This window comes from Leopardus geoffroyi, chromosome E2 (genome assembly GCF_018350155.1).
Source record: "Leopardus geoffroyi isolate Oge1 chromosome E2, O.geoffroyi_Oge1_pat1.0, whole genome shotgun sequence".
Lineage (NCBI taxonomy): Eukaryota > Metazoa > Chordata > Mammalia > Carnivora > Felidae > Leopardus > Leopardus geoffroyi.
Genome location: NC_059335.1, coordinates 61489593 through 61500193, shown reverse-complemented (window position 1 = coordinate 61500193; position 10601 = coordinate 61489593). Strand labels below are relative to the sequence as shown.

Here is a 10601-nt window from a genome sequence, read left to right as displayed (position 1 = left end):
CGGCCCGCCCCGCCCCGCCCGCGGGACTTGCGTCGTGGTCTCGCGAGAGCTGCCGGTCGCCGGAAGTGGGCGGTGACCCCGGAAGTTCCCGCGCGACGGAGCTGTTTGGTGCGATCGACTCGGCCCCGGGGTTCCCGTCAGTCGGTTCCTGCGAGGGCTGCCCCTGCCGGACCTGCCATGGACGGTAAGAGACCCCGCCCACCGGGGGAGGGCGGGGCTCAGCCGGCCTCCCCCAGGCCTCAATCTCGGACAGCCATCTCCGATCCCTGGGCCTAGACCCCAGACCCCGATACCCGACCAGGGATTTGGATCTCCGGCCCTGGACCCCGATCCTCGATCCCCGGAGCTTCGAGCCCAGAACCCGATAAGGATCCTCGACCCCACACCCTGCCCCCCTGCCCCCAGACTCCTCAGCGTCCGCCTCCCAACCCCCCAGCTCCTATACCGGCTAGGGACATCGGCCTCCTTGGGGTCCTGGGATGTCAGGTCAGAGGGCACCAGAAAAGGAGACAGTTGCACCACTGCCCCCAAAACACCACTAAGAAAAATAGGAAGAGCTCAGGCAAAAAGCACTTACTGTGGGCCAGGCACGGTTGTGCATGTGGCCTACTGCACAACAGCTCTTGAGATAGGAACTTTATGCCCCAATCCTGCAGATGCGGAAACAGAGGTAGTCATCTAGCTCCCTCTGGTCTTGTCCTCCACTGTCTACAGCACTCACTCCGCCCCGTCCGTGCTCGGGGACACTAAAGAACGGGAAGAATCAGTGGTAAAGTGAGGTACATACATTTGCTAGAACGTTTCGGGGCTGGTGTGATAGGTTTCAAAACTCACTTTGTAAAAAAACTGTACAACCGTGTCGTTGTCACCAAGGAAGTTCTACGGCGGTCGCTTCAGCGCCACACACCCAGCACTACCATCACCACAAATGTTGGGTTTTGCCCCGTAGTTTACCCAGTTCTTGGGGGAACTTTCTTTTGGCCGTTTAGCTTTTTTCCTGGGTTAGGTTTTGCCTTAACAGCTGTTTGCTCTCCAGAGCCCGTTCCTGCTCCTCACATGCGAAGAGGAGGCAGGGAGCCAGGGTCACAGCGTAAGGTAGAGAGTTGGAGAGCCTGCCAGGAGTGTCCCTTAGCTCTGATTTACAGATTCACAGGCGGCTTTGGCCTTGACCAGGGCCTTCACTGATAGGTGGTGGATGCACTTGGCTACCTTAAACCCCACTGGGTTCTCAGCGGGGAGCAGGGGGTGCTTGATTTGCATTTGTGAACACTCAACACCCTCCTGGTTGCAGGAATTCCTTCCTGCATTCTGGGCTAGTTCAGCAAACCCTTTCAGACATCATTCTCCGAATCTAGAAATTGAATAAATAGAGAGAGTTTCCATGTGAATCTGGATCTGTCTGGTCCTTGAGTTTGGGTGTGTGAGTAGCAAGAGTGAGCTGTCAGTACTCCCACGTCTCTTTGGTTCCTCTGTGTCGGGAGGGAGGCTCCTGAGCCTGAGTTGATGGCCCAGGTATGCCAGCTGCCCTGGAGGGTGGTCTCTGTAGGTCAGCTCTCTGATAGCATAAGAGTCCTCATTCTACTTTTTTTATCCATTTACTTTTGGGGAGAAAGTGTCTATAAAATATCCTCCAGTACCGAGTTTTATTAGATTGGGAAAGAATCCCAAAGGTCTTTGTAAAGTTGCATTAATTACAAACGACTCCTTGGGTTTTCACTGAGGGCCACGTGCTGCGTCCGTGACCTCACTGGCCTGCACACTGATCCTTGAGGCCAGCCGGTGCCATCCTGGTGTTCTCTGGAAGGAGTCACAGGTTAGGGAAACTGTGTTTGCCCAAGCCCTCTGGCCAGTGGGGGAACAGAGGTAGCACACGGTCCAGCTTCTGCCTCCAGTGTGGGCTGGGCTTCCCGCAAGGCCCCATCCATGCCTGCGTCCTGATCTGGCTCTTTGTGTCCAGGAGGGTCTTAGCGGCCGCCTCTGCTTGTTAGAAGTGCCCCCTTGTCTTAGCTGGAATCCTCAGACCATCTCCTTTTTTTGCAGATACCCTGTTCCAGTTGAAGGTATGTACCAAATGACCTTTCACCCCAACCCTGTCCTGGTGGTTGGCAGATGAGGTCAGATGCTGGCAGTCGCAGTCAGAAGCACAGATTTCTGCACGGTGCTCACCCAGACTGATGACGAAGGGGGGTATCGAATTGGCTCCATGGCACATTCCTTCTTTCCTTGTCTTGGGCTGAGCAGAAGCAGCTGAGTGGGCGAGTCCATGAGACAGCGAGCACGTTGAAAAGACACAACTGGGGTGTTAGGTGCGTCCCTTGATAGGCACGTAGAACTGTGCTTTCCGAGTCTTTAAAATCCTATCGAAGGAGAGTGTTCTAGGCAGCGGAGCCGGCCTCTTATGACTGGCCCAGGGCAAGCTTCTCCATAACCACCCGTGGTTAGTTGTGACAGACCGGGCAGGAGTGGTGTGCAAAGGTGTTCACAGTAGCTCGTCTCCTCGACTCGCTGGCTCAGCTCTGCGGTGGGGGGTGGAGTGGGGAGCAGCTGGCGGCACCCAGGCACTTTGTTCAGCAAGCTTCCACCTTGTGGACCGTGCTCAGGGCCGCATTTCCGAGTCAGGAAAATCTGGATTTTTCCCTCAAGCAGAGGAGGAGTGTGAGGTGGGCAGACAAAAGAAATCCTTTCCGTAGGACAGACAAACAGCCCCGAGAGGGAGCATCCACCTGCCCTCTGCGGCGGTGAGGGCTTCAGATCTGTGCTGCCCTCCGCCAGCCACACGGAGCCCTTGGAATGTGGCTAGTTGGAGGAACTGAATTGTTACTTGTACATCATCTTAGGTAACTGGAACTTAGATAGCCATAGGTGGCTGGTGGCTCCTTTGCCGGACAGCGCGGGCTTCCGAGTCTGAAGGAAGCAAGGTCGGGATGCTAGGTGCAGCAGACACTGATGTAAAAGCACCTAAGCAGTGAATGGGAATGGGTGGGCGACCTTCGAGAGCGTGCCCTGCCCTGTGAGCCCAGCACTGTGAGCACAGCCCTCGGGGAGGTGGGTTTTCACAGGTCGGATCGTCTGAGTGAGAGGTGCAGGAGCAGTCAGGAGGGCCCGTGTGATGCTGGGTGACGCAGGGGCCCCACCTCTGCACGTGCTCCCAGGACTGGCCAGTGGATCACGTGGGCTGGTGCCTCAGAGCGGGTTGGCTGAAGGACATGGGGCTCTATATAGAAAAAAGGCGGGGCTCCTGGGTGGATCGTGGGGTCGAACGGTTTGCGAGATCAAGCACCGTGTGGGGCTCGGCGCTGACAGCATGGAGCCTGCTTGGGATTCTCTCTCTGCCCCTCCCCCACTCACGCATGCGCACGCTCTCGCGCTCGCGCTCTCTCTCAAACGTTAAGAGAAAGAAAGGGAGGACGGGGGGTTCTGGGGACAGAATTCTCTCGCAAAGAGGGCCATCCTTGGGTATGTGACACTTTTGCAGATTGAGATCTATTTCAAGGAGCTGTCGGGTTGCCTCAGCTGGGCCCGGTCTGGGATGTTCCGGGACAGAAGTGGCCAGTGGGGGGACGCCCACGAGAGGGCGGCATTTGTGGCTCCGGGTCAGGCAGCGGCCCCTCCCCCACCCCACCACATCTAGCGAGTGCAGGGGCCCCCCTGGGCTGAGGCCTGCACGTGGGAGCCCCGTGCTACATCATCCTGCTTCCAGACCGGGCTTCCCAGAGGGGCTGCGGTACTTGGCAGGCAGGTACCCGGGCGACGCGTTCGCTGCCCAGCAGCCCCTCCCATGCACGGTACCGTGTGACCAGAGCACTCCGAGGTGTGTGTCCGCTGGGAATTGGGAATTATTCCCCAGGCTACTTGGGGTAGCTTGAAACACACACTGTCAAGTTTTTTCCGCGAACGCTGAAAATGCATAAGTAGCGGCGATTGTGTGAGTTGCCTTCTTAACTTCCCACTCCGGGGGAGGGTTTGGGCAGGGTGTTCTGGGAGAGGACCTTGTAGGAAACCGTCACGGCCCTCCCTTTCCCCCGAGCCTCAGAGACCCAGGGAGCCCGCTTCGTGCAGCCCTGGGCCGTGAGGACACTGGCGGAATGGGGGCAGGGAGGTGCCGGTGAGGGTGGGGGGCGTGCGGGGGGCAGGCTCTGTCCGACCTCAGTGTCCTGCTTCCGCTCAGTTCACCGCAAAGCAGCTGGAGAAGCTGGCCAAGAAGGCAGAGAAGGACTCCAAGGCGGAACAGGCCAAAGTGAAGAAGGTGAGGCCGCGTCTGTGGTTGTGCTGGCGCCTTCTTTGCGTGTGGGGGGCGCTCCCCGCGACTCTGGCCGCGGCTGTTCCCACAGGAGCCAGCTCGAGGCCTGCGGTGGCTCCGGTCTGCCCCCCGGCCCCCCGAGAGTGTCCAGAGCCAAAGGACCGTGCTTGCCTTGCCTTTGTTTCTTTGACTGTCCGCGCCTTTTATTCGCTTCCAAAGTGCCGAACCTGCTTTCTCACCAGCTGTGTGGGAGGCGGGCTTCCGGCCACCCCTGCCGTGACCCCTTCCGGCTGTCTTCCTTCCGCACCTGGTGCCTCGGGCCTCAGAACCTGGGCAGCGGTGAGGCGGAGGGCGGGGCTGGCGGTGTCCACGCTGCCGAGGGGAAGGTGGGAGGGGTCTGCCAGCTCTCGGGCGGGCCTTTCTAGCAGCCGTTGACAGGTGCAGCAGATCCTGGGGGTGTTGGATTTGGGGGCTCCCGGGGCAGAGGGGAAACTGGTCGGCCCTTCGTGTTCCCCCGCGGTCGTGCTGGCTTCGGCACCAGCATATCCCGCCCTGGTTTCGTGAGAGGGAGCGCGGTGGGAGGAGAGAGGCCTCAGTGCGGGCTGGTCTGGCGCCCGGCCTGGACACCCCAGCTCCCGGATAGGCTTGGGGCCTAGCATCTCTGCACTTTCACGAAGCCCGCAGGCGGAAGGGGCTGCCCCACGCTAGCGCCTCTCGCCCTCGGCAAAGCCAGGACCAGGTTCCTGAGCAGGGCGGGCAGAGTTCGGACAAACAGCCATGTCCTCCCAGCTGGTGCCTCCCCGACTTTCAGGCCCTTCAGCAGAAGAACGTGGAGTGCGCCCGCGTGTATGCCGAGAATGCTATCCGCAAGAAGAATGAAGGCGTGAACTGGCTCCGCATGGCATCCCGCGTGGACGCGGTGGCCTCCAAGGTGCAGACGGCCGTGACCATGAAGGGGGTGAGTGCTCGTGCCCGGGGTCGCCTGCCACAAGGACCGGCCTCTGCCGGCAGGGCCCGGGGGGGCCTGGCTGGGCCGGGGGAGCCACGCCAGACCCCTTTGGGCGTGGAGTAGGGATCACTCGACACCGTCAGGGCAGCACCAAAGGACAGGACGCGGCGGCGTCCGTCTTCTTCAGTGCCCACGGCCTGGGGCCCTGCCAGGAGAGAGCCTCGCAGCCTGTCCTGAACCTGGCTTGGCTGGGCCGGGCCTGGAGTCCTGTGGGCCTTGTGGGGGGCGGGGGGGGGGGGGGGGACTGCGTGCCTGGGGAGGGTGCAGAGGGCCCGTCCGTCCTTTAGTTCTGTCGCCGCCTCACGTTCTCCCGTGCCAGGTGACCAAGAACATGGCGCAGGTGACCAAAGCCCTGGACAGGGCGCTGAGCACCATGGACCTGCAGAAGGTCTCTGCGGTGATGGACAGGTTCGAGCAGCAGGTGCAGAATCTGGACGTGCACACGTCGGTATGTCGCCCGTGGTCTGGGTGCGCAGGGGTGCATCCGGGGGGGCGGCTCGTGGTGGGCCACGCGTGTGTTTCCCCAGCGGTGCCCCGTGGCGGGGGGGCGGTCACCTCCAGAGCAGCCGAGTCTTGTGGAGGCTGGAGTCGGCACACGGAGGCCTAGCAGAGAAGAGGGAGGCCCAGGGCTAGGGTGTGGGGGCCTCTCCCAGTGATTGGCCAGAGAGGCTGTGTGCAGACGTGTCAGCTCAACACCCAGGGAGCTAAGAGCGCTGGAGGAAGCGCCCTAGAGAGAGTGGGGGCGGGAGCCTCGTGCGGGTGGAGGGAGCGGGCAGGAAACGTGGTTGAGATGGGTGGCCGGAAACGGGGCCGCGGCGGTCCTCCTGAGGCTGCAGGGGAGGTTCCTGGGGCCTGCACCCACCTGCCCAGAACGTGACCCCCAGGTAATGGAGGACTCCATGAGCTCGGCCACCACGCTGACCACGCCACAGGAGCAGGTGGACAGTCTCATCGTGCAGATCGCCGAGGAGAACGGCCTGGAGGTCCTGGACCAGCTCAGCCAGCTGCCCGAGGGCGCCTCCGCCGTGGGGGAGAGCTCCGTGCGCAGCCAGGAGGACCAGCTGTCCCGGAGGTGGGCTGGGTGCCCCGGAGGTGCACCCCTGGTCCCTCCTCCATGCTCTTGATGCTGGGGTTGTGGGGGAGGGGCTCGGTGCCCCCGACCTGGGCTCTGATGTGGGGGAAGGGAGGCGCAGCATGGCCTTAGGGGGAGCGCTTGTGCGGTAGACCTTGGCCCAGCAAGTACCACTCTTTCCAGGAGGCCCCCACCCCGAGGCCCAGTCCAGGGCCCATCTGATCACCTCTCTCCCCTGCTCCTCGTTCAGTGTCTGTGTTGTGTGTCAGCCCTGGTGCTCCCACACCTGCCCACTGCTCGCTTGAGGAAAGGAGGTCTCTGCTGTCCCTAACATACCAGATTCTTGACAACGCGTGGCCATTCCCCGAGCCTTCCTCTGCTGTCCCCACGCAGCCATGCAAAGCTGAAGTTGAAAGGAGAGGGTCACGGCTCCGTGGATGGGTGTGGGGCCTTTGGCACCCAGAGTGGGCGTCTTGTCCTTGAGCGCACAGCAGGTCAGAGTGCTTCTGCCCCTCGCCCTCCCTCACAGGAGTTGTGTTGGTTCACAGGTTGGCCGCCTTGAGAAACTAGCCGAGATCCTGCTGCAGGGCCCTGCGTCCCCCGCCTCGATGTGCGGGAAGGGCCGGGGACGAGGGCTACATCTCCCCCCCCCCCCCCACCCCACGCCTCTTGCCTTCCTGCACGCCCTGCAGCGCAGCCCTGACCTCCAGGCCTGGGAATTGTTCCTCTTAGCGTAGACGGTGGCTCTGTGTCCTGGTGGGTGAGTTTGCACAAACTTCTGACTTCTGTGGGTTATTTCTGTGACTCCGGGCTGACCAGCTCGGGGTTCTGCAGGCCTCCCCCTCTCCATCTCCTACCCTCTGAGGAGTTGATGGGGACTGACCAGTGGACACTGTGTGGACCGTGGGGGCCTCCGGACTCCGTGCTGCTGGCAGTCAGCAGGGGTCAGGGCTGCTTCCTGCTTCGGGCCGCGTCCCCACTCGGGGTTTCTGTGTAAGCCTCCAGGCTCCGAGTCCAGGCGGGCCCACCCGGGGGCGTGGGGGGGGGGGGGCGGTGTCTCGTTCCACTGCCGCCTCCGGAGGACCTGGGCCCTGAGAGCCGTGTCATGTGTCCTCCAGGAACTCAGGGTCTGCACCGAGGCCCCTCCCAGCGGGGAGCAGACGGTCTCACGCTCCCGGTCGGGTGCTGCCCCTGCACCGTGCTCTCCTGTACTGTAAATAATAGGTGCCTCCCCGCGACTGGGCTCTCCTCCTGCCCACACCGTCAGACCTGGAGGTCAGAGTGGCTGGCCGGAGCTCGGGGGCTGGGAGAGGTGCCCCCGGCAGGGCCGTGGCAGCCACAGCCGAGCAGCTGGCTGCAGCCCCCTCCTGAAGATTTTCCATGACGGGCTGCGGTTTCTAGTTTTTTCATGTCCTGAAGTTTACTTTGTTTTCTTGAAGCTTCCTGGGTTTTTTGTTTTTTTGCCAAAGTAGGAGCAGGCGGCAGATGGGGGGTGTTGGTCCAAGCCTCCTCCTTGGCACAGGCTGGGGGGGTGGGGGGGGGTGGGTACTTCGTGGCTGGTACCGAGCAGGGCCCAGCTCCGTGCTCGACTGACCCCCCGACCAGCCCTCCCCAGATGCCTTCAGCTGCCGGGGCTGCCCTCACACCCACGGCTCTTGTGCACGGAAACGTTGGAGGCCCTTACCGTGACTCGCTACGTCTGATCTCTTGGGCCTGGTGGCTGCGGGTGTTCTGTGAGGTCCGCTGTGTTGGCCTGGGCACTCGGGACGGTGATGGGAGACCCCAGAGGGAGGGTCAGAGTGCTGGCTTCCCTTCTTCAGTGCCAACCTCGCCTCACCCCCTGGCCGTGGTCTCTCAGGGCGCCCACGTGCAGGGGTGCAGAGAAGGTCCTGAGAGTCCTGCTGCCCAGGGGGTACAGGGCTCCGTGGCTGTGGCTCATCAAAGAGCAGTGGGTGTGTTTGCCCGGTTCCTATAACACTGTTGTGAGTAAACAAATTGATCCCTGAGAATTTTCTCCAGCTTTGCTTTCCTGGCTTTGGGTCGGGCAGGGGGCCGTAGGAGGGGCCGTAGGCGGGACCCTTGGTATGGCTCTCTGGCCCCCATTTAGGAGGCCGAGGAGGGGTACCTAGAGGAGGGCGGGTGGGGTGGGGGGTGAGGTATGCATGTTCTCAGGCTCCGCCCCCACAGATGGAATTAGAATCCAACGTTTTAAGTTTTTACCTTGAAGTGATTTTACACACACATAAAAGCGGCAGAGCACACGGTCTGTATACGCTGGTGTTTACCGCGCCCTTCGCGTCCCCTTCCTAGTGAACCGCACGTAACCCGCTGTGTCAGGAAACCACCCTGACAGCTGTCTGCTTGCCCTGCCCGCGTCCACCCAACCCGGGACCGTCCCTCCCATCTGTCTCTGGCGCCGGGGTGACCCTGAGGCCTGCCGGCCAGCTGTTTTGCAGACCGGCTTGCCACTTGGGCTGATGGGACGTTTTCACACGATGACCTTGAGGTCACAGCTGTAGGCGGGAACCCCACAGAAGTGGTATTGTGTCCTCAGTGCCTCACACCAGGTGCACGGGGTCGCTGTCCTCCTCACCTAGGACAGGTGGTGTGGGCCAGGCATCTGCCCCAGAAAGCCCCATTTTCCTCCTCTGTTGCACGTCCTGTCGGAAAAAATCCTAAGACTGCCAGCATCGCCTGCAAACATCGCCATGCTTTGTCCCGACCTCCATGTCCCTCCGTGAATCTCCTGGTGACAATATTCGTGGTGATTTCCTATGTGCAGTTCCATTGAAGAGTTCCTTCCCTCCGTTTACTTTTACTTAACTCTGTCGTTTATGTCAGCGTGGACCTGTGGGTGTTTGTCCCCTGAGCGCCAGAAACCACCACTTGCTGCCATCAGGCTCCCCCTCCTCATTTGGAACTTTGACCGCAGAAGCCTGCCGCACGCACTCCCATCTTTGCTTGTGTTTGCACAAAGCGCTCAGAATTGCTGGCCACACCCCTGAGAGAAACCCCTCGCTGACCAGAGGCCCCCCGGTGCTTCTGTTCTCGTCCACAGCCACCTTGGAGTGGTTGTGTCCCTCTCCTGTTAGAATCACGATCTGCCGTTGTGGGTGCTCCCCATCCTGCCCGGTGTGGATGGGGGTTTTGAACGTGTGAGACGTGACCAAGGCTGACAGCTGGAACCGAATCGTGCCCCTGCCCCTCAGCCTCAGGCTGCCCAGCGGCGTCCCCCACCTCCCACCCCCACACCCGCACGTATCTGTGGGGCAGCGGGGTCCTTGGAGCTGCTTCTGCACCCTGAGTTTGAGAAGTGCTGATGTGGGCCTTGCCGGGGGATGGGTGGCCCCTGGCGGAAGCCGCTCGCGTCCTGAAGGGCGTCCATGCTGCAGGGTGCATGCCCCTGCCTACTGCCTCTATGGCAGTTATCAGGGCCCCAAGACACCCCCCCCCCCCAGTTTTATTTACTCCTCAGGAAAGGGCTTTTGGAATTGGACAGCAAAGCACTCCCTGGGACCAGATATGTTTCTGGTGTGGCGCCCGCAGCTGTGGTGCTCTGGAGGGATCCGGGTCATTTCAGGATGGGTAGTGAAGCCTGGGGAGAAAGTACTTCCAGGTTAGCAGAATTTGTGTGCCGCCTCCGCAGGCCACCAGGGGGACCCTCCCCACAGTCTCCGCCAGACGAACCCCCTGTGGCCCAGTGGGGGCTTTGGGCAGAATCTGGCCAACTCAGGACAGAGACCCTTACTTGCGGTTTCCCCCTTTAACACTGAATCGATCCTAAGTAATCAGCAAATACCCACAAATGTCCCATCTGGTCACAGATCTGCCTGGGAATGACAGGGAGGGACCTTCACAGGGGTGGGGAAGCCGAGCAGGCACCTGTGGGCTGTCCACCTTCAGGTTGGGAGCTGCAAGGGGCCGTCCACCTGTTTGTGGGTGTCTTAGGGCCCGGGCGCTTGGGCACTGGGGCTCCTGCTCAGGAGTCTGAGGCCGTCCAGACAGAGCGTTCTGAGAGGCTCAGGCCTGGAGTTGGGGGGTGGTTCAGCCTGCTCCAGACCTGGCTTTCCCCTCTGAGAGCAGTTGAGCTAGGCGGCAGGGATGTGGTCACACGTGTGTGTGCGTAATGGTGTGGGGCACGCAGGTATACATGAGTGTGCGTGTTCATATGGTGGGGGGGGGGGGGGGGGGGGGGGGGGGGGGACTGAAGCCCAGACCGCGTGTTTTTAGACTTCAGCAATGTCCATGCAAATCTCTTTCGGGAGGACCCAGGCACGCCT

The 10601-nt window shown here is 61.4% G+C and overlaps 1 protein-coding gene across 1 annotated transcript; it reads left to right on the top strand.

The window, feature by feature from the left end:
• The first annotated feature begins 76 nt into the window (after positions 1-76).
• CHMP1A (charged multivesicular body protein 1A) lies at positions 77-8327 on the top strand. Its single transcript, XM_045440085.1, has 7 exons — positions 77-184; positions 2041-2060; positions 4169-4246; positions 5052-5198; positions 5569-5697; positions 6134-6321; positions 6870-8327. Exons 1-7 carry the CDS (start codon positions 178-180, stop codon positions 6889-6891), a joined length of 591 nt encoding a protein of 196 aa, XP_045296041.1. The 5' UTR covers positions 77-177; the 3' UTR covers positions 6892-8327.
• Positions 8328-10601: the final 2274 nt, after the last annotated feature.

Bases quoted from the DNA above. Each gene is read 5' to 3' on its own strand.
- CHMP1A (XM_045440085.1), top strand. The intron at 4,247-5,051 runs GTGAGGCCGCGT...CCCGACTTTCAG, and splicing joins AACAGGCCAAAGTGAAGAAG to GCCCTTCAGCAGAAGAACGT. The intron at 5,698-6,133 runs GTATGTCGCCCG...CGTGACCCCCAG, and splicing joins ATCTGGACGTGCACACGTCG to GTAATGGAGGACTCCATGAG.